Source organism: Sphaeramia orbicularis, chromosome 16 (assembly GCF_902148855.1).
Source record: "Sphaeramia orbicularis chromosome 16, fSphaOr1.1, whole genome shotgun sequence".
Classification (NCBI taxonomy): domain Eukaryota; kingdom Metazoa; phylum Chordata; class Actinopteri; order Kurtiformes; family Apogonidae; genus Sphaeramia; species Sphaeramia orbicularis.
The window spans coordinates 60988421-61012392 of NC_043972.1; the positions used below are offsets into that span (position 1 = coordinate 60988421).

The 23972-nt window shown below is 43.3% G+C and overlaps 1 protein-coding gene across 1 annotated transcript; it reads right to left on the reverse strand.

Moving 5' to 3' along the window:
• Positions 1-2648: 2648 nt before the first annotated feature.
• Positions 2649-23665, reverse strand: LOC115435069 (uncharacterized). The gene is made up of 7 exons (XM_030157258.1): positions 23365-23665; positions 22011-22370; positions 21153-21470; positions 20583-20684; positions 8699-9031; positions 4865-5197; positions 2649-4324 (listed from the first exon to the last, which is right to left on the reverse strand). The coding sequence occupies exons 1-7, from the start codon at positions 23399-23401 to the stop codon at positions 3861-3863; spliced, it is 1947 nt and encodes a 648-aa protein (XP_030013118.1). The 5' UTR covers positions 23402-23665; the 3' UTR covers positions 2649-3860.
• Between the last annotated feature and the right edge of the window lie 307 nt (positions 23666-23972).

The window sequence follows — 23972 nt, forward strand, 5'->3', positions numbered from 1 at the left end:
AAGCAGTCCATCCTTGTCAGAGCGTGCGAGTGGGGTGGTGGTGTTGTTGTTGCTCCATGATTATCTGATTGTGTGTGGGGGGGGTGATAGCGCCATTGTCCGAGCAGGAGTGAAAGTGAAACTAACTCGCTTTAAAGTTCCTCTTATTCTCCGGGCAGCACACACACACACACACACACACACACACACACACAGGAGCAGCGAGCGACAGAGTCTCCGCGTAGCAAAAAAAAGTTAATATATCAGCTACATCGGCTACATAATGGCCGATGTTGAGTAACTGGTGAAACGCTATAATCGGCCCGATTAATCGATCAGGCTCTAATTTAATTATTTACAGATCAAACACAGCAGGTGGTCCAACAGGAGGATGTGGTGCAGCCAAGGAAAGGCCAGAAATCTACAGTATTTAGTGCATTTGTTTCTTGTTTTCGTTGAAAATGAGGAATATTGAAGTGTTTATATCAAAAAGCTAAACTAATATGTGGAAGACTCATAACTGATGTATGTCAATGTGTAAAGTTTAGAAGGAACCTGGTGCTTTAGAAGATGTTTTGTCTAAAGTTTGGCGTGGAATCTCCTAATATTTTGTGGAATGATGGGATATCTTAGAGGTGTTTGTTATTATTATTGTTATTATTATTTTATTTTGTGATTTTGAATACAGTGTTACTGTTTGTAAATAAGAGTCAAAAATTTAAATAGGAAATCAGTTTTATCTTAAAAATCAATGTCTTTGAAAAAAAAAAACAATTTTCTCAGTTTTTTGCTCAAAATTCAGTTTTTTCCTGAAAATGACAAATCTTCAAATGTTTACATCTCACGAACGAATGAATATAGAATAAAATTGTTTTTTTCTGTTTAAAAGTTGAAGTTCTGTTCTTTCTTCTGATGTATCCAGTGTTCACATACACCTAACACAACATTTTCAGTGAGCCTTCAAATATTAGTGAATATGACCAATCAAAAATAAGTTCAAGTGGTCCTGGCTCGAGGAAACTGATAGAAATGTTGATTTTCTGTGTTTCTTCTGCTATGTGCCCAAGGACTAACAACTGACTGCTGTCAGAATACGTGGATCACAGGTATAATCCTTACACTGAAAATGGAACACCTTGGTCAAACTTTGTTGATGGAAATGACTTGGATAGATATTTGGACAGAATGGCACAAAATGGAACCTATGGTGACCACAGAACACTGCAAAGAGCGGCTGAAATTTTTAGTTTTTTCAGTTTCTACTTGTTTCCTCACTGGGTATCAACGCTTCCACCATTATATCTCCATCCAACACGTATTCTGACAGCAGTCCGTTGTTAGTCCTTGGGCACATCGCAGAAGGGCATGGAGAGCACTATTTGAGTCTGGAGGGTCCTGTCTCATCCTTTATTGAAAACATTTTGACCGTTCAGGCAGAAAGGATTTTTCCATTGAGTGGAAACAACCAAACAAATAAGAAAATTAACATCGATAAGATTCAACTTCAAAGTGTCCAGCTAGATTCATCAGAAGACCTTGAACCAAACCAGTTAAGTAATCAAGATGTGGACCACCATGATAATTATCAAGAAAACTGTCACCCAGATCACCCACAATCTGTGACTACGTTGCATAACATACCTCTCCCACCTGTTTTACCTTCTCTCCTGACCTGCGTGCCCAGTCTGTCCAGCCTCATCAAATCAATCAGCCTGTTGTGCCAACAGAAATTTTGACGACAATAATCCAAATGACCCTTGAAGATGACGTGTCAGTGCTTGGCACCTTCAACAGAGTGTCTGATCTTTTCAAACACCTTGCGGCTCAATTCCATCCATACATCTATCCAAGGGAAACGTTAAGCCAAAGCCTTGAATTGGAACACATTGGAGACCACACAATTAGTGTCCAAAAACTGTACAAAGCAGCAGGACACTCCAGTGGTGTGGCAATAAGACTTAAGGAGATGTTTAGCAAAAATTCCAAGTGGATTATGGCATGGCTGTTAATTGAGCATACTAGTCGTGGGCAATTTAAAATTAAAGATATCTTTTGGAAATTGTCATTTAGACACGTGTTTGGCACTAATTAGTGTGTGTTTATTGGCAAAATACGAATTAAGTTGCAAGTTAGCCACAAAAGGTGTGACGGTTTAGCTCTTTTTTTAAATCCAGAAATGTTGTTTACTTTGTTAAAGACACTTTCCTGAGGTTTTTTTTTTCAACTGGCATAGACACCTTATATTGATCAAAATATTTTAATTTGCCTTAAAAAGGTTCTGTTTAGAAATAAAGCCATTCATTGTTCAACATCAGCATTTTCTACTTTGTGTGTTTATGTTGGAGTGTGTGCACTAATTGTGAATGAAATGGTAATATATATATATATATATATATATATCTGTATAGGTAGGCTATCATTAGCACTACTACAACTACTAATCTGCAGGGCTACTTCAATTAAAGAGGGGAAAAAAAATCTACTTGAGTGCCGTTATTACATAATGAACCATGTTATTACATTTTCCTGAAAATAAAAATGTGTCCAGTGCATTTTGTAATAAATTTCTCAAATTGTAATAACTTACTACATAATGTGAAAAAATTTTCTGCATAATGCACTAAAGTATTTTACTACAAAATGCGTCAGTTTATTACATAATGCGGCTTTATTACAAGATGACGTGACATTTTTATTACATTTTGAACTTTTATTACATAATGGGAATTTATTACATAATGCGGCTTGACACCCCCTCCTTCCGTCTCCGCCCAGGTCTCCAGCCTGGGCCCTCCTGGTCCCGTTGGGATTCCCCGGCTCCAGACCCAGCGCCTGTCTGACTGCCCTGCTGTCTGTCCTGTCTGTGGACAGTTTGCCTGTTAATCAAACTGTTGGACTTTACTGGGGTGTTCTGCTCTGGGCTCCTCCGTTGCCCTTGTGTCAAACATATGTGTGTCTGTTGTGTGTGTCATGCTCATGGATGCTGTGTGTCCATATGTGATGTCTGTTTCCATCCCTGTCTGTGATCCTGTGCTGATGGATTGGGTGGCTTTCTACTGGATGTGCTGCTTTTGTAGCTTTGGATTCCATGTGCTGTCTCTGGAGGACTGGACCCATGCTTCACTGTTCTCTCTGATCTTTGTTTGGGACCGAGCAGTAAGACGAGCAGGACACAGCTGTGGGGTTTATTCAGCCCAAATGATCCAAAAAAGGATTACAAATGATAGTTTGAACAATTAAGCAGAGAAAAGAGCTCCACATCCCAGAACTGGACACAAAAATAATAGACACTAAGGCTGAGAACAAGAACTGATGCATTCAACAAACGGACCAAAACTGAGCCGACAGAATGAGACTCAGTGGGAGCAGATATAGAGGTTTGGACAAACCATGAAACTAACGAGGGCAAAACCAAATGGACACCAACGACAACTAAATCCAACTGGAGCTTTGGGAACATTCAATCCCCCCATGACAGACCTACCCACAGATGTTCAATGATGTTCCAGTCTGGGACTGTGAGGTGCGTTCCAAACCTTCAGCTGGAGTCTGTGAGCTGGTCCATGGTGGATTTACAGATAGGGTTCACATCATCATCCTGGTGGAAAATCCATCCTCTCTGACAGTGTTCATTTGTCAGATTTGGCTGCAGTGCTTTGGATTGGATTGTTTGGCTTTTCTTTGGTTTGGAGGACAGACTGTCATCACAGAGAAACAAACACTAGAAATACAATAATGAAGAGTGGAACAGCCCAGTCTGAGTGTTTGAAGTGTGTGTATTTCTATTGGATTGACCTGTTTCATATATTCAAGAGGAATAAGATCAAGCCTCAGTTTAGGAGTTGGACTGGACAAACACAAACACACACACAACAGAGCAATCAAACAGCTGCTTCAGCTTCTGCATCTGAGCTTATTGGAGGAAACTGATATGTGACCTGAGTTCTGTCTGCAGAGGAGACAGAGGACAGAGACACACGTGACCTCTGACCTGCACCTGAACTCTGACCTTTGACCTTCAGCCTCACTGCTTTCCTTCTCAGGATGACTTCATCTCTGCTGACTAAACATAAATATCTTCCAGAGTCGTCCTGTTGGGGGTATTTCAGGGTCAGACTGAAGTCTCCAGTCGTCCATGGGTCTTCATTCATCTTTGTTCTGTTTCTGTATCTATAGTTCTGTTCATCAGGTTGAGCTGACTTCTTCTCAGACACATGGACATGTATGAGTTCCAGGTCATTAGTACGGTACCTCCACCCCACTGTGGTGTCCTGAGGCAGGTCAGGGGTCGTTCTGAAGGGCAGCAGGGCCGACCACGCCCCCTCCTCCACCTCCACCTGTTGACCTGGGAGGAAACATGACATCAACATGAGACAGTTTTTTATCATCAACTCTTCTATATGGAGGAAAATCAGCCTCTGTAAAAGGAAAAGATTGAATAATTGTTCAACTTCAGTTCTGGGACCAGGAACAGCAGAGAAGGCTGATTAGATGACTACAACCACAGATCCATGGTGGTCTAAACTGGCTCTAGGACACAGAATACTACTGTCCTGGTGGGGAAGGAGGCGGAGCTGTGGCAGAGGGTTCAGAGGTCCACACTAGACCTGGGCTCTGGAACCCATCTGCTCAAGGGTACTGGGACTATGGTTTTTTATTCAGGAGTTGTTCAGGGTGAGAGGTGTGGAGCAGGTGTGGGGCAGCTGTGGGGGATGGGTGGGTGGATTATCCAGCCTGATTAAAAATACTCAAATATATATCATTCAAATCTGCTCCATGAGTAACTGCACATTGTGCTCTTTGTGATTGTGGAGGTTGGACAGGGAAAGGGAAAGAAGGGCTCAGTGTTCTAGAACTAGGAATGACCTGTGTCTACAGAACTGACCTGTGACCCACAGTTCCACTCGTTTCCTCCTCAGGATCTCCTTCTCTCTGTTGTAGACGGTGCAGGTGTAGATGTGGGTGTCCTGGTCTGTGGGGTGTTTCAGGGTCAGACTGAGGTCTCCAGTTCTCAGTGGGTCTTCTTTCATCTCTGTTCTGTTTCTGAATTCATCGTCCTGTTCATTAGTTCTGTCAGAGCCGTCCTCATACACATGGACCTTCATGTCCTTACAGTCCGTCCACTCCACTGTGAGCTGACTGACGTCCTCTATATGTAATGTGGTTTTCCAGGGCAGCAGGACAGACTCCTCCTCTGAATCCACCTCCACCTGTTGGACTGAGAACAACACCCATACCATCAGACAACAGTAGAGGAAAACATCTGCCATGGATCCAGTTCTAAGTGATGATGGAATCAGCAGCAGAACCAAGTACTTGTGTGTGTGTCTGAAGTTTTGAGTCTGTTTGTGAATGTCATCAGGATCACAGCAGTTCCAGTTCAGTCTCAGACTGCCCTGCTGGTATGTTATCTGTCATATGTTTGGGATGACTGCTACTAAAATGTCTGTTCAACACATGTGTGAAGAACTCCAGTTTCATCTGTAGATGTGCTTCAATCTGGAGAATTGATTGGATTTGCTCCATGCTGTATTCACAGGTGGTTTCCTCAGATGTTTGTGGATTTTGGGGAAATCATAAATAATAGGAGTGACTCAATGAGGGTTCAGCCAATAACCATACTCCTTTTATATGATCCAGTTGGATTTGAAAGGAACTGTGAGGATATTAAACATCAGTAAAGACAATGTCGCACAAGGAAACTGTAACCAACAAACCACAGAGTAAAAGGAGAATTCATCCAAGTGTGTCATTCCATCAAAGCCAGTTTATACAAACATGTTGAAGAAGTGGTTTCAACAATCTGAACAGAAAAGACCAGAAGGAATGACAAGAAAGACTGACACTAGTGAAGGACTGGGAGGGTTTTTGGGTCCCCCCTAAGAGAGGGGGGGCAGAGTTCAGTTGGTTCTCTGAGTCTACAAGTTCACCACTAGGTGGAGTAAATATCACCAACTTCACCTTTAACGCATCAGTTTTTAACGACACTTTAAACACAATTGAATGTACAACATGAAAGAAAACATGATTTTTGAAAACAGTCACTAACGCAGTGTTTTTCAACCTTGGGGTCGGGACCCCACGTGGGGTCACCTGGAATTCAAATGGGGTCGCCTGAAATTTCTAGTAATTGATTAAAAAAATAAAAAAATAAATAAAAACTTACAAATAAAAAATATATGTTGAGTTGAGCGAGTCGGTCACAATACATAAAAGGCTTCAATGGAAAGGTGAGCGCGCCTTTTCCATCAGGGCCCCTCGACTTTGGAACAGCCTGCCCCAGGAGATAAGGCTGTGGAATCACTGACGTCTGTGAAATCACTTCTGAAAACACATTTTTATAGACTTGCCTTTATGTGATGTTTGTCCCTTTTTATTTTTGTAATTTTTAATTTTATCTTGTTTGGTTGTTCATTTCTATTCTCATACATGATGTTGTTAAATCTCACTCCTTCATTTTTGCATTGATTCGACAGCATCATGTTACGCTATCCCTGCCCTCTTTACTCCCATTCACTCAATTTATTTGAAGTGTCATGTTTTTGCGTTTGCTGTGTATATCTGTTATTGTGTTGCTTCTGTTTTAGTGTCTTTTCTTGCATCTTGTATTCTGCTGTTGTGCCCTTCTGCTTTGTCTGACAAAGCACTTTGTAAACTTCATTTGTAAAGGTGCTATATAAATAAAGATATTATTATTATTATTATTATTATTATTATTATTATTATTATTATTATTATTGTTGTTATTATTATTATCATTATTATTATTGTTATTATTATTATTATTATTATTATTATTATTATTATTATTGTTGTTGTTGTTATTATTATTATTATTATTATTATTATTATTGTTGTTGTTGTTATTATTATTATCATTATTATTATTATTATTATTATTATTATTATTATTATTATTATTATTATTGTTGTTGTTGTTGTTATTATTATTATTATCATTATTATTATTATTATTATTATTATTATTATTATTATTATTATTATTGCTGTTATTATTATTATTATTATTATTATCATTATTATTATTATTATTATTATTATTATTATTATTATTGTTATTATTATTATTATTATTATTATTATTATTGTTGTTGTTGTTGTTGTTATTATTATTATTATTATTATTATTGTTATTATTATTATTATTATTATTATTATTATTATTATTATTATTATTATTGTTATTATTATTATTATCATTATCATTATTATTATTATTATTATTATTATTATTATTATTATTGTTGTTGTTGTTATTATTATTATTATTATTATTATTATTGTTGTTGTTATTATTATTATTATTATTATTATTATTATTATTATTATTATTATTATTATTATTATTATTATTATTATTATAACAGACATGACAAACTGTGAGTGTGAAACTGCAGCACTGTGGTTCTGTTTGTGTGTCAAATGTTCATTGTGGTCAGTTTCAGATGCTGCAGCTCTTTCATAATTCATAGTTTCAGTTCTTGTTTGTTCAGTATTAATTGTCCTCCTTGTAAATCACAGCTGGACTGACTGGACAGATCCTGACCAAGGAAAATACAATTCTCCCTTTGTGCAGTAATCTACACCTGATTTACTGCCTCTGTCCACAATAATAGACATTATATAGACTAAATGTTATCTAAAATGAACGTTTATTTGCAACATAGTATAGCAAACTATTACATCATCAAAAACAAATTAATTTGAGCAAAAAAAAAACAAAAAAAAGTCTCTGTTTTGAATGTTTGGGGACGCCAGAAATGTGTGATGTTAAAATGGGGTCACAAGGCAAAAAAGGATGGGAACCACTGCACTATCAGGTATTGGGTTGGAATTCCCCCTCATTTTTCACAGCACACAGTCTTCTATCAGACTTTGTAAAAACATAAACCTGCTGGTGGTGGCCTTTCTCAGACCAGGTCCTCTGGCTTCCTCCCACCATCCACACACATGCATTTTATGGCTTAATTGGTGAGTCTAAATCAAAAGAATGTGACAGTGAATGGTTGTGGGTCTCTACATGTTAGCGCTGACCTAGACAAATATTCCGAGTAAACCATGCATTTCCTTGTTGGTAGTCAGGATAGGCCCTGGCATCCCCTAGAATGCTGACTCTAATGCCGCGTTTCCACTATTTGGGATCGACTCGACTCGACTCGACTCGACTCGGTCTGTTTGTGTTTGCACTATGAAAAAGGACCTGGAATCTGGTACCTGGTACTACTTTTTTGGTATCACCTCCACCGAGGTTCCAGGACTGGGGACCAGATACTAAAAGGTGACACTGTGTAAACACTGCAGACCACTGATTGGTCAGAGTGGTGTCTGTGCCCCACCCTTTTACAAAAACAGATGCAGTAGTTTACAGTAAATGTGTCGGTAGGTTAATTCACATGATGACAGTCTGTAAAACTACACCATAGTTTGTCCAGGAGGTTCAGACGTAAAAATTCAGCATGAGTTTGACCAGACAACACGCAACGAGTGAGTTTATCAGCAACTGTGAGCAGACGACACGGAAGTAACGCACTGCATCGCTATGACGACCAGGTACTGTAAAGTGAGTAGTATCCTGGAATGGAAACGGTCTGGAATAGGACCTGGTACCAGAGTCGAGCCGGTTCTACGTAGTGGAAACGCAGCATAAGAAGGGCTCAGTGTTCTAGAACTAGGAATGACCTGTGTCTACAGGACTGACCTTTGACCTTCAGTTCCACTCGTTTCCTCCTCAGGATCTCCTTCTCTCTGTTGTAGACGGTGCAGGTGTAGATGTGGGTGTCCTGGTCTGTGGGGTGTTTCAGGGTCAGACTGAGGTCTCCAGTTCTCAGTGGGTCTTCTTTCATCTCTGTTCTGTTTCTGTATTCATCGTCCTGTTCATTAGTTCTGTCAGAGCCGTCCTCATACACATGGACCTTCCTGTTCTTATAGACCGTCCACTCCACTGTGAGCTGACTGACGTCCTCTATATGTAATGTGGTTTTCCAGGGCAGCAGGACAGACTCCTCCCCTGAATCCACCTCCACCTGTTGGACTGAGAACAACACCCATACCATCAGACAACAGTAGAGGAAAACATCTGCCATGGATCCAGTTCTAAGTGATGATGGAATCAGCAGCAGAACCAAGTACTTCTGTGTGTGTCTGAAGTTTTGAGTCTGTTTGTGAATGTCATCAGGATCACAGCAGTTCCAGTTCAGTCTCAGACTGCCCTGCTGGTATGTTATCTGTCATATGTTTGGGATGACTGCTACTAAAATGTCTGTTCAACACATGTGTGAAGAACTCCAGTTTCATCTGTAGATGTGGGTCAATCTGGAGAATTGATTGGATTTGCTCCATGCTGTATTCACAGGTGGTTTCCTCAGATGTTTGTGGATTTTGGGGAAATCATCAATAATAGGAGTGACTCACTGAGGGTTCAGCCAATAACCATACTCCTTTTATATGATCCAGTTGGATTTGAAAGGAACTGTGAGGATATTAAACATCAGTAAAGACAATGTCGCACAAGGAAACTGTAACCAACAAACCACAGAGTAAAAGGAGAATTCATCCAAGTGTGTCATTCCATCAAAGCCAGTTTATACAAACGTGTTGAAGAAGTGGTTTCAACAATCTGAACAGAAAAGACCAGAAGGAATGACAAGAAAGACTGACACTAGTGAAGGACTGGGAGGGTTTTTGGGTCCCCCCTAAGAGAGGGGGGGCAGAGTTCAGTTGGTTCTCTGAGTCTACAAGTTCACCACTAGGTGGAGTAAATATCACCAACTTCACCTTTAACGCATCAGTTTTTAACGACACTTTAAACACAATTGAATGTACAACATGAAAGAAAACATGATTTTTGAAAACAGTCACTAACGCAGTGTTTTTCAACCTTGGGGTCGGGACCCCACGTGGGGTCACCTGGAATTCAAATGGGGTCGCCTGAAATTTCTAGTAATTTATAAAAAAAATAAAATAAAATAAAAACTTACTGATAAAAAATATATGTTGAGTTGAGCGAGTCGGTCACAATACATAAAAGGCTTCAATGGAAAGGTGAGCGCGCCTTTTCCATCAGGGCCCCTCGACTTTGGAACAGCCTGCCCCAGGAGATAAGGCTGTGGAATCACTGACGTCTGTGAAATCACTTCTGAAAACACATTTTTATAGACTTGCCTTTATGTGATGTTTGTCCCTTTTTATTTTTTTAATTTTATCTTGTTTGGTTGTTCATTTCTATTCTCATACATGATGTTGTTAAATCTCACTCCTTCATTTTTGCATTGATTCGACAGCATCATGTTACGCTATCCCTGCCCTCTTTACTCCCATTCACTCAATTTATTTGAAGTGTCATGTTTTTGCGTTTGCTGTGTATATCTCTGTTATTGTGTTGCTTCTGTTTTAGTGTCTTTTCTTGCATCTTGTATTCTGCTGTTGTGCCCTTCTGCTTTGTCTGACAAAGCACTTTGTAAACTTCATTTGTAAAGGTGCTATATAAATAAAGATGTAATTATTATTATTATTATTATTATTATTATTATTATTATAACAGACATGACAAACTGTGAGTGTGAAACTGCAGCACTGTGGTTCTGTTTGTGTGTCAAATGTTCATTGTGGTCAGTTTCAGATGCTGCAGCTCTTTCATAATTCATAGTTTCAGTTCTTGTTTGTTCAGTATTAATTGTCCTCCTTGTAAATCACAGCTGGACTGACTGGACAGATCCTGACCAAGGAAAATACAAGTCTCCCTTTGTGCAGTAATCTACACCTGATTTACTGCCTCTGTCCACAATAATAGACATTATATAGACTAAATGTTATCTAAAATGAACATTTATTTGCAACATAGTATAGCAAACTATTACATCATCAAAAACAAATTAATTTTACAAAAAAAAAAAAAGTCTCTGTTTTGAATGTTTGGGGACGCCAGAAATTTGTGATGTTAAAATGGGGTCACAAGGCAAAAAAGGATGGGAACCACTGCACTATCAGGTATTGGGTTGGAATTCCCCCTCATTTTTCACAGCACACAGTCTTCTATCAGACTTTGTACAAACATAAACCTGCTGGTGGTGGCCTTTCTCAGACCAGGTCCTCTGGCTTCCTCCCACCATCCACACACATGCATTTTATGGCTTAATTGGTGAGTCTAAATCAAAAGAATGTGACCGTGAATGGTTGTGGGTCTCTACATGTTAGCGCTGACCTAGACAAATATTCCAAGTAAACCATGCATTTCCTTGTTGGTAGTCAGGATAGGCCCTGGCATCCCCTAGAATGCTGACTCTAATGCTGCGTTTCCACTACGTGGGATCGACTCGACTCGACTCGACTCGACTCGGTCTTTTTGTGTTTGCACTATGAAAAAGGACCTGGAATCTGGTACCTGGTACTACTTTTTTGGTATCACCTCCGCCGAGGTTCCAGGACTGGGGACCAGATACTAAAAGGTGACACTGTGTAAACACTGCAGACCACTGATTGGTCAGAGTGGTGTCTGTGCCCCGCCCTTTTACAAAAACAGATGCAGTAGTTTACAGTAAATGTGTCGGTAGGTTAATTCACATGATGACAGTCTGTAAAACTACACCATAGTTTGTCCAGGAGGTTCAGACGTAAAAATTCAGCATGAGTTTGACCAGACAACACGCAACGAGTGAGTTTATCAGCAACTGTGAGCAGACGACACGGAAGTAACGCACTGCATCGCTATGACGACCAGGTACTGTAAAGTGAGTAGTATCCTGGAATGGAAACGGTCTGGAATAGGACCTGGTACCAGAGTCGAGTCGGTTCTACGTAGTGGAAACGCAGCATAAGAAGGGCTCAGTGTTCTAGAACTAGGAATGACCTGTGTCTACAGCACTGACCTCTGACCTTCAGCACCACTCGTTTCTCCTTCAGGACCTTGTCTTTGTTGTAGACGATGCATGAGTATTCTCTGGCGTCCCGGTCCGTTGGGTGTTTCAGGGTTAAACTGAAGTCTCCAGTTTATGTTTATGTTTACGCATTTGGCAGACGCTTTTTTCCAAAGCGACTTACAGGGGAAAACCAATTAAATCACTCAATCAATCAAATTTTATTTATATAGCGCCAGATCACAAGAAAGTTATCTCTTGACATTTTATATATAGAGTTGGTCAAAACCAGACTCTAAGTCAATTCTACAGAAACCCAACAGAATCCTCCAGGAGCAAACACTTGTGACTGGTGACAGTGGCGAGGAAAAACTTCCCTTTAACAGCAGAAACCTGGAGCAGACCCAGACTCCTGGAGGATGGCCGTCTGCCTTGACCAGTTGGGGTTAAAGAGAGAGAGTAGAGAAGGGGAAAAAGAGAGAGCGATAGAGATAGGGACTGGGGGAGAGGGGGAGAAGGGGGGAGTAGGGGGAGACACATGGAGGCGGTTGAGGATAAGTGAGTGGTGATGATGAGGGCAGGGAAGAGGCCGGACCACCGCAGCAGGTCCAGAGATAATCGTGAAAGAATCTGTGATAATCCTGGGAAAAACCTTATTAGAATATTTAAAATGGAATGTTTGAAAGTGCTAGGACAGGAGGTGCTCTCGGAAGAGCTGGGTCTTCAGGAGCTTCTTGAAGATAGGCAGGGATGACTCTGTTCTTGTAGCACTTGGTAGAGCGTTCCACCAACGTGGAACGACCCATGAAAAGAGCCTGGATTGTCTTGTACAAGGTCTGGGGACCACCAGACTACGTTCCCCAGACGAGCGGAGTGGTCGTGGGGCGACATAAGCTTTTATTAGTGCACCTAAGTAGGTAGGAGCAGACCCACTGAGGATTTTGTAGGCTAGGATTAAAGATTTGAATTTGATGCGGGCAGCTATGGGTAGCCAGTGTAACTCAATGAGTAAGGGGGTGACATGTGCCCTTTTAGGCTGATTGAAGACCAGACGCGCTGCTGCATTCTGGACCATCTGTAGTGGTTTGACAACACAAGCTGGGAGGCCCGTTAGAAGAGCATTGCAGTAGTCAAGACGGGAGATAACCATAGTCTGCACCAGGAGCTGGGTGGCCTGTTCGGTTAGGTATGGCCTGATCTTTCTTAGGTTGAACAGAGTGAAACGGCATGATCGGGTGACAGAGGCAACGTGATCCGTGAAGGTCAACTGATTATCAATCATGACTCCCAAGTTACGTACTACACTGGTAGGAGCCAGAGGTATGGAGTCAATAGTGATGGAGATGTCCAGCTGTATGGTTGGCTTAGCTGGGAAGACCAGCAGTTCAGTTTTGGACAGGTTCAGCTGAAGGTGATGGGCTTTCATCCATGCAGATATGTCAGAGAGACAATCTGAGATCCGCACTGAGACTGTGGAGTCATCAGGTGGGAATGACAGATAGAGCTGGGTATCATCAGCATAGCAATGATATGAGAAGCCGTGTGAGTGGATGATCTGACCGAGTGAGGTGGTGTATATGGCAAAAAGGAGGGGGCCCAACACAGAGCCTTGGGGGACCCCCGTGGTGAGGCGGTGAACTGCTGATGTGTGCCCTAGCCAGGACACACTGAAGGACCGACCAGTAAGGTAAGATTGAAACCAGGAGTGTGCGTGGCCTGTGATGCCCATGTTCCAGAGTATGGATAACAGGATATCATGATTGACAGTGTCAAATGCTGCTGATAAGTCCAGTAGAATGAGTACTGAAGACTTGGCTGCTGCTCTAGCCTCTTTCAAGGCTTCTGTCACAGACAACAGAGCCGTTTCAGTGGAGTGGCCGATTTTGAAGCCAGATTGGTTGATGTCCAGGAGGTTATTTTGGGAGAGGAATTCTGTGACCTGTTTGAAAACAGCCCTTTCGATGATCTTAGAAAGGTATGGGAGGAGTGAGACTGGTCGATAATTCTCCACTTGAGTGGGGGTGAGGGAAGGTTTTTTGAGTAGTGGTGTTACCTGCGCTTGTTTAAATACTGTAGGAAATGTTCCTGAAGTCAGTGAAGCATTAATCACATGTGTGATTGGTGCTGTGATAGTAGGGGCAACAGACTGTAAGAGGTTGGATGGAATAGGGTCCAACAAGCATGTTGTAGGACGGCTAGAGGAAAGGAGTTTAGACACCTCGTTCTCTGTGAGGGGAGTAAATGAGGGGAATGACGCAGTTGGGCTTTTGTCAGTTGAGTTAGTAGTAGCCATAGTCAGGGGAGAGGAAGCAGTGTGTGATGATGATGATGTTGAAGAAGGAGGCGTGCAGTCTATGGGTGGATCAGTGAACTGACTGCTGATAGTAGACACTTTATTTGTGAAAAATGAAGCAAAACTGTCTGCTGTCAGATTAGTAGTGGGCGGTGGAGGTGGAGGGTTGAGTAGTGTTTTAAAGGTTGAGAATAGTTTCTTGGTGTCGGTGGCAGAATGAATTTTGTTATTATAGTAAGCCTTCTTCGCAGCAGTGACACTGGATGAGAAGGATACCAATAGTGACTGGAATGTGATCAGGTCAGAAGAGCTTTTTGTTTTGTGCCATTTTCTCTCTGCGGCTCTGAGGTTGGTACGCAGCGACCGGAGGTTATCATTGAGCCATGGGTGGGACTGGGAGGATCGAGCGGGTCTAGTAGATAGAGGGCACAGATTATCCAGACAGGAGCTAAGTGTAGAGCACAGAGACTCAGTGGCATCATTAACCTCTAAGGAGGAAAAAGTGCTGGGGGGAGGGAGAGCGGAGGCTACGACAGTGGAGAAGTGGGTGGGGGACAAATTGCGGAGGTTGCGGCGGAAAGAGACCATGGGGGAGGGAGCAGAGTGTTTTTCAGGGAGAGACACACTGAACTGAATGAAATAGTGGTCAGACAGGTGTACAGGTGTGACTGTGAGGGCATCTGTGATGCAGTTTCGGGTGAAAATGAGATCGAGCTCTTTACCAGCTTTGTGGGTTGGAGGACTGCAAACCCGCTGTAGCTCAAAAGAGAGTATTAGTGACATGAAATCTGAGAAGCTGGGATTGTCTAAGTGGATGTTCATGTCACCGAGGACTAGCATGGGGCAGTCATGCTCTGGGATGGAGGAAAGCAGAGTGTCCAGCTCATCAGGAAAATCACCCAGTTGCCCTGGTGGACGATAAATGACAATTATGTAAAGTTTGACTGGTGCTGTCACTAGGATGGCATGGTATTCAAAGGAGTTGTATTTGACTGAAGGTAGGAGTTGATTGTGTTTCCATTTGTTGGAAATTAACAGACCCACACCACCTCCTCGTCCAGATGGACGAGAGGTATGAGAGAATGTGTGGCTGATAGAAAGTGCGGCTGGGGTTGCATTGTTTTCAGGCGTAATCCAGGTTTCAGTCAGAGCCAGGATGTCCAGTGTGTGATGGTTGGCATAGGCAGCAATAAAATCTGCTTTGTTCACTGCAGATTGGCAATTCCATAACCCTACAGAGAAGGACGCACCAATGACTGCGGTGTATATTAATGGGCGGAGATTGGTGATATTACGATGCCTTTTAGCAGTGTGAAACCCCATACGTGAACCGAAAATAACAGGAATAGGATGGTGACCAGTAGAGAGATTGTTCCTCAAAGGTGAGCTGGTGTGAGTGAGGGGTGTAACTGTCATTAGTGAGGGGCTGGGAGAGGAGGAGAGATCAGCTGGGGTGGTATTCAGTCTGACTACAGACTGTACAGGAGACTCTGAACGTGGTGATGTTTGATGTGACCAGCAGGGGGAGCAGGTGACTGCAGCAGAAGACGGGGAGCGTAGTCACATAGGTGTGGGAGTGGTTTTAGTCTGGACAGCGTGTTGAATGTTTTGAGCCAGGACGCTGCTGCCTAGTGTAGAGGGGTGGACGCCATCGGACTTGTAGAAGGAGGAGCGGTTCCAGAACAGATTAAAGTTATCAATAAAACTGAAGCCGTTCAGAGCAGAGGCGGACTGGAGCCAGGTGTTCAGGCTGAGGAGGCGGCTGAAACGGCCCACACCACGGGCAAAGGAGGGGAGGGGCCCGGAAATGAAAACAGCCTTCCCGGATCTTTTCAGTTTATCAAAGAGGTTTTTAAAATGAACCTTCGTCACTTCGGACTGTTGAAGAGAAGTGTCATTGAAGCCCACGTGAACTATGATCCGGGTAACGGTGGACGGCAGTGAGAGCAGCAGCTGAGGGAGTTCATGGAGGATGGAGGTGACGGTGGAACCAGGAAAACACCTGGTTATGGCGTTAAAGAAACGGACGTGACGGATGATGGAGTCCCCGAGGATAGCGGTGGTCGGAGGGAAAAGTGGTCGAGGAGACAGTGTTGAAGGTGAAGGGTTCCTGGTCTCTCTAGGTGGACATTCCACGGGTGGACCGTCGGAGTGACGGCGGACGGCCTCTCGGAGGAGGCGGCGCCGGGCAGAGGAGCGGACCGAGGAGCGTGGACCCTTGTTCGACGGCTTCACAGGAGGACCGGCTTTAGGACCGTCGCCGGTAATCAGCTCGGTGGCAGCCACGGAGTCAGCAGGAGCCGGTTCCGGGACAGAGCCAGGTGGGATGGGGGGCACATCAGCCCTGACGGGGGGAGGAGCCGGAGCGTCCTCCACGGACAGGACGGCGAAGCGGTTTGATGTGCTGATGGTCGGCGGTGGTGAGTCTTTGCTCGTGTTCTTTTTGCGGCCACGAATCACCACTTCAGACCAGGGTGTAGAACACGGGGGGCGAGAACAGGCAGAGGAAGGATCCCATAACACCGTATCATCACAGGAGGCTTTGGGCTTCTCTGCGCTTTTCAGAAACAGACTGGACAGTGTGGGAAGGCGGCTGGAGAAACCACAGAGCTGGGCATTTTTCTCCTCGAGTTCTGCGGAGAGGCGCAGTATTTCCTCTTTGAGATCCGCGATAGTTTGGTAAGCCTTTACCAGGGTTTTGTTGGCTTCGACAAGAGGACTATCTCCGGCTGATGAGGATGACGCCATGGTGGAAACAGCGAGATACCGGGCAGAGCGCGGGAAGCGATGGGTGACAACCAGAGGTAAGGATCCACTGACAATACTGACCTGCCCTGATGGAGGTTTGGATTGATGGCATCAAGTTAAAAAGACATGGTTAAGAGGTTAGGTTCAAGTGAGTAAGCGTTGAAAGGCAAGAAATAAGTAGTTAAAAGGCTGGATTTCTAGGAGTAGATCCGCCGGCGGTTTGACAGACGCCACGCATGCGCAAATGCGAGAATCTTCCAGTTCTCAGCCAGTGTTTCTTCATCTCTGTTCTGTTTCTGTAATCCTGGTCCTGTTCATCAGGTTTTCCAGAGCCGTACTTATGCACAAGGAGCTGATCGTTGTCTAAGTTCTTCCACATAACGCTGATCTGTCTGCAGTTCTTTGTCAGGTGAGCTATAGTTTTACATGGCAGCAGGACAGACTCCTCCCCTGAATCCACCTCCACCTGTTGGACTGAGAACAGACAAATACAAAAGTAGACACCTGATTGGCTGGCCTGCTGTAGTGTGCTTTGTTCCAACATAATCTCATTCTGAACCAAACATATTGTGGACAGCATTGTCTTAGAAGCATGGCAGCTCATTCAATGAGCAGCCCAAACTGTGTGTGTCTAATATGCAGGTAGTGAAAGCACATGGAAGAGCTGCAGAGGTCAAAGCAAAGGCTGCAGCTGCACTGGTTCAGAGGCAGCATCTCCACCCCTTCACCTCTACCACTAATGTTCAAATCCATTCTGCTAGTGCCAGCAAAGAGCAGGTGCACAACAAGGAGCAGTTCTGTGTGTGAGGAACAGACAAAGCACCTGTCTACTGCCATCACACTGGGATATTCACACTGCTCTGTTTAGACGGGGGGGTTCGGCCCGTCAAAGGGTCCAGTCCAAACCGTGGGATGAATGTGAGAAAATCAAAAGTGTCAAAGTCGTTTTAGCTCAGGGGAGACATACAGTCCAGTCTGAACTCAAGTGGGTCGGACCAGGACAAATACACTGTGTTCAATGGAGTTGGAACAGTTCAGTTTTGGGACATGTTCCTCTGTTTATTCCCATTCAATCACTTTTGACCCAGAACAAGGATTACATACTGAGTCCAGTTCCACCTGATCTATCAAGGATAAATCACATTTCATATGAAGAAATATTTATTCTAATTTTATTGGAAACAGTGTAATAACATTATAACTTATAGATGTCAATATTCTGCCTGTTCCTAAATGTCTTGTGTGTTCGTAGATCCACTGTGATCTGTACGTGTGAATGCACATGTGGAAATGATAAGATCAGACTTAGTAGTGTTGGAACTGTACACTTATTTTTGTGGTTGTACAGGGGTGTTCAGGTTATTCACATTTTCACACACAAAGGGGTGTGGCTTCTATTGTTGTCATTTCCTGTCTGCAGCGCTTTGAGCCAAGACAAAGAAATAGATTTATTCAAATTCAAATCTGGTTCTCATTACACTGGACGATCACACACACACACACACACACACACACACACACACACACTGTGATGTTGTGTTGTTGCAGCAGTCAAAGGGGGCCCTCTGGTGGTGGAATCAGTGTCAGTGGTGTGTGTTTTGTCCTTTGGGTGTTACCGTAGTCAGTTCAGACATGGAAGGAAGTAGCAGACACGTTTGTGTCATTGTATTTGTATGGACACAAAGAACGTTTGTCTGTGAGTATTTTCTGTTCAGTTGTTGTGCTAATGAACAGTCAAACCTGTCTGTGATGGAAACTTTTGTTCTTAGATTAAAAGACGTAAAATCTTAAATCAATCTGAAGATGCTAATCGTTAGCATGTCTATGGATTTTCCCATTTATGTTAGCATTGAGCTAGTGATCTTTTCTCATTCATTTGAATGTATAATGCTGTTAATGTGCTGTAACACAGAACAGAACTCAGACATGTTTTGTTTGTATGTTACAGTTTTACACTGAAGTCTGCAGTAAAAGCTCTGGACACAAGTTTTGGGCGTCTGCCTTTTCTTGGTAAACCTGTTATCTATCTGCAGAGCTACAGCTGTACACACAAGCAGGAGCAGAATACACACAAAAACACCGCTACAACACCGCTACGCTGGTTGAAGGACAGTGGCTTGCTGGCACATAAACTCCTTGGCGGAGGTAAAAAAAAAAATAAAATAAAAAAAAAAAAAGGTTTTTTTTTTCCTTTTTGGAGTATCTGGCCCACAGAAGTGATACCAGTGTAAGTCAGTGACAGGCATCAGTCGTGCGTACGTGGACCAGGTAATATGAGTGATCCACATGTGGTTCTGTTTAAACTGGGGGATCCGTGCGTGGAACAGACCGACCCAGGACACACTGGAGGGATTCTATCTGTGGAGCTGGTGGATGTGTGTGGGCACAGGGCTGTGTGGGCTCCTCTGCTGAGGCTGATGACCCCGAGACCCAGACCCAGATCAGAAGAAGACAGTACGGTACGGATCCAGGACAACGGAAGATGAGTGATCCACATGTGGTTCTGTTTAAACTGGGGGATCCATGCGTGAAACCACGGCTTATGTTGCTGTAAGTACTGTGGGCTCATGAACAGATTTAAAGTCCATGGTCATTACACAGACTTCTGTGACAGACAGGAGGAGGAGCCTACAGTAGCCCGCAACCACGTGACCCGGAGGCACGAGAAAGATGAAATCCATTTTACGATTTCCCTTTTTAAAAAATTGTCCTAATTTAAAAATCCGATTTCGGTTTGAAATTGATTCATCGTGCAACCCTAGGCATAACTGTGAGCTTCGGGGTAGAAAAAAAAAAAAATCTGAATTTCAGTAAGGGGGCGCTAACTGAAAGTATGAGGGGGCAGCGCCCCTGTTCCCTGGTTCAGAAAAACCCTTGGTCATTTAAAAAGGTAGTGAAGCAGTTTAAGGGGGTTTTCACATCAAAGGTGGTTCATTTGGTTTCATCTGCAGAAGCCTCCAGCCATAAAACAGAATGAAGATGATGAAGAAACTCGTTCTAAGCCACTGTAGAAACATGGACATGTTTGTGTCCTGTTCATTATTTAAGAGCAGATTCAGCTACTTACTGATAAAATGTCAGATTTATTTCCTTTCTAATATCAATATTGATCCCAGTATTGATGTGTTGCATGACTGCAGTACTCAAATAATCAGATTACAACTCAAAATTGTACTTTGGTATCACTAAATTAATCTGAATCGATCAATTAATACTGAATCGAATCGATATTGGATCGGATCAAATCGTGATTAATTGATTCAGAACCTTATGAATCGAACTGATTATGGAAACTGGCCATGATACCCAGCCCAAACTTGAATGTTGGAACCCCTGTTGAATCAAACTGATTCCCCGATCGAACCGAACCCCCAACTGAACTGAGTCCCCAATGGACCCAAGTCTAGCAGACTGTTAGGTCTGAAAAAGACTTCAGACACCAGTTTGACTGTGGTTTGTGTCTGAGTCAAATTCTACACATGATCTGAAGCATTTCTCTGATCAGTCCACTGGGACTCCTGACCTTTGACCTCCTCAGCAGCGACTACACACACACACATTACAATCCCAAACTTGGTCTGTAGGTTTCTATATGTATGAGTGACAGTCTGCTTCTAGAATCACATGAGACAAAGACAAACATGATGAAGAACAGCACCATGGGTAATATAGGAACAGATGGGACGTACCTGACAGAAAGTACCCTCGAAACTTATAGGAAAGTCCGAGAAGGATTAGAAGAAGAACAGCAAAGACAACCAGGAGAGCTGTGGCCCAGGCTGGAAAACCCTCTGTGGACGACAAAACACCAACATGAACTCCTGCTCAGACATGATCGTATGATGACGTGTCAATCAAATCCTAACAAATGTTTAAAGACATGATCAAGGACCCGAAAACCTGCAGATATGAAGCAGAAAAGAAAGAAGTGTTTTATTCTGTGAACCTGTTTGACAGTTGGTCATATGAAAGAGCCAGAGCTGACAAGGTGGAGTACTGACTGTAGTACTGAGTATTGATCAGGTGGAGTATTGACAGTAGTCTGAGTATTGATCAGGTGGAGTATTGACAGTAGTCTGAGTATTGATCGGTAGTATATCCAGACAGAGTATTGAACAGTGTCTTTTCTCCATCAGTATGAAATATCATCAGGACATGGATCTCCATATTGAATGTTTTGGACTCAGAAGTGAGAGCTGCAGCAGAAGGTGTGTGTTTTCAGATTGGAGCTGTTTCATGTGGTCTATCCCAGCACTGACCTGGGACCACCTGGAGCAGGACTTTAGACCTCAGGACGTCTCCTTCCCTGTAGACGGTGCAGATATACACACCTCCGTCTGTGTCTGTGGGCTTTTTCAGAGTCAGACTCATGTCTTCATTCATCTGTGTGCGGTCACGGTAAGACCTGTCCTGTGTTTGAAGATCATCAGTTTTACTCCGGGACACGTGGACCACCATCGGTTCTGGATCAAAGTGAGTCCAGTCCACTGTGGTGTCTTCAGGCAGATCGGCTGAAGCTTTACAAGGCAGACGGATAGACTCCGCCCCCTCCCGGACCTCCACCTCCTCCTGGTCATCTGACAGGAAACAGACCACAGTGATTAGAACAGACAATAAAGTCCTCTAGAACTTCAACAACACACACTGTTCACATGAAATGGAGAAGAACAAGAACCATCCAAGGTGTGTTTTCAGCAACAGACTGAAAACAAGTTCAGCTCAACCTTCATCCACAACCACAGACTAAATGGAATAATCCAGTCTGAACCTGACCTTTGACCTGTGTCTGCTGTAGTGGGTGTGGTTTATCTCTGACCTCTGACCTGTGTCTGCTGTAGTGGGTGTGGTTTATACCTGACCTTTGACCTGTGTCTGCTGTAGTGGGTGTGGTTTATATCTGACCTCTGACCTGTGTCTGCTGTAGTGGGTGTGGTTTATATCTGACCTTTGACCTGTGTCTGCTGTAGTGGGTGTGGTTTATATCTGACCTCTGACCTGTGTCTGCTGTAGTGGGTGTGGTTTATATCTGACCTCTGACCTGTGTCTGCTGTAGTGGGTGTGGTTTATATCTGACCTTTGACCTGTGTCTGCTGCAGTGGGTGTGGTTTATATCTGACCTTTGACCTGCAGCTGTACTTCTGTCATTCTCCGTTCTCTAGGCCCCTCCCACCTGTCTTCCCATTGGAGGTTACAGGTGTAGTTGCTGCTGTCAGACAGTTGTGGTTTCTTCACAGTGAGGCTGAAGTCTCCAGTTTCCAGAATGTTCTTCTTCATTGACATGTGCTCACTGTGTCGGTATTCCTCTTTCAGTTTGCCACTGTCGTATTTCAGCAGGTGAATAACTGTTTGGTTCAGATCAGAGCGTTTCCAAACCACTGAAGGATCGTCTGGTAATATGTCAGAATACTGGTAGGGCAGCAGGACCGACTCCATCCCCTCATAGGCCTGCACCACTACAGCCAGTGCATGCTGGGAAACTGAGGACAGACACACAAACAGAGTTGATCTGTGAATGGGACCAGAAGAACCCAGGTGAGTCCTGCTCAGGTTCCTCCGTCTGGTTGGTGTTTCTCATCCTTATCTGTTCCACACTCACATTAATAAGGCTGGGATTTTACACCAGAACTGTTGTCAAAGTCATCCTGTCAGAACATATACGGTGTGATTTGTTGGGGGTGGGATGGGGGGATCAACCACCCCTCTGGTTGTCACATCCCTACTTCTGCTCATTGAATTTCATCTTTGGGGGGGGGGGGGGGGGGGGGGGGTGAATGGGACTAATTCCTGGTGCCCAGCATTTGTGTGTCCAGTAGATACAGGTTAGAAGGTGTGAACATTTCATTTTAGATCCACTGTATAATAGAGGAATAGAAGCAGGGAGTTGGACGTTGAAAGTATGGAAAGGTTCACTTTAGTTTCACACCAGCGTTAGTTCCATTAGTTCTGGACCACACCCCCACGTATACAACTGCTGCCAAGTACAGAAGTATAAATGTGCATTTACAGAATGACTTCTGTTGGGATTGATCACTTTGGATGTTTATTATGAAAGTCTAGAGTGGAATGTAAACTGTGTTGTGCTAAATAAAGTGTATATATAAATATATACTGTATATAACTGCTGCCAAAACATACCCATCTGCTCCTCTGTTTTTCTGACAAATGTCTCCCTGATAACATATGTGTGATTGTTTGTATGAGCCTTTTTCATAAACAGTAGATCAGTCATTCCATCAGTGACCAGTGGTTTCACTCTACAGTTATTTTCTTCATATTTCCAATGAAATTAACTCTTTTCTTGTTCCTTTATCTGCCTTCAAATTGTCCACAGTTGTTCTTTTTTCCTCTCAGAAACAGTCTGTGAAACATTTGATGTATTTGAGTAAAATGTCCAAAAACAGTCAGTGCAGTGACAGTACAGACATGTTCCACCACATGAGATGGGGGACGGCTGTTTTATGGTTTTCTTACCGTGGATGAGGAGCCCAACCACCACCGACACTTTCATCTTCCTGCACAAAGTCCACAGTTGTAGTTGAACGTCCTTGGGACTGAAGGGACCCAGGCTTCAGAAGCACACAGGTGTCACTGGACCGCTTCCACTGAGCTCCACTGTGGACCGTTTCCAGCCAAGAACCTTCTGGAATGGAATGGAAAACAGGCTGAGCAGCTTTGGACTGAAGAGTCTGGAAAGAGTTCACTCAAACACTCTACTGTCTTCAGAACAGATGTGATCACCTGATACTATTCTGTGAGGAACCAAACATTTCCCAATCCAACTGTTTGACAGAATGTGGATCAACAGGTTCCACAGCCACACCTACACAGATCCACGCTAGAGTTTCCTCTGAAGGCTTCATTCACTGAAGAGTTCAGTGTTTCCCTCTGACCCAGACTGTACTGAACAGGTCCAGTTTGTGTCCTTTAATATTTAACCCTTTATCAGGAAAGTGACCATTTTTGGTCATTTCCACATACACTACAAGACCGTGACAGTAACAGTTAAAGTGAGGACAGTGAGTCCACAATCTGAGGTCCAATATGGTCTCCAGGGTCTGTCAGGTCCAATGTGGTCTCCA

Excerpts from the sequence above, each read along its gene's own strand:
- LOC115435069 (XM_030157258.1), bottom strand. The coding sequence starts at position 23,401 with ATGAAAGTGTCGGTGGTGGTTGGGCTCCTCATCCACG. Across the intron at positions 20,685-21,152 it reads CCTGCTCCAGGTGGTCCCAG|AGGGTTTTCCAGCCTGGGCC; the intron begins GTCAGTGCTGGG and ends TGTCGTCCACAG. Across the intron at positions 5,198-8,698 it reads AGTGGAACTGAAGGTCAAAG|TCCAACAGGTGGAGGTGGAT; the intron begins GTCAGTCCTGTA and ends TGTTGTTCTCAG.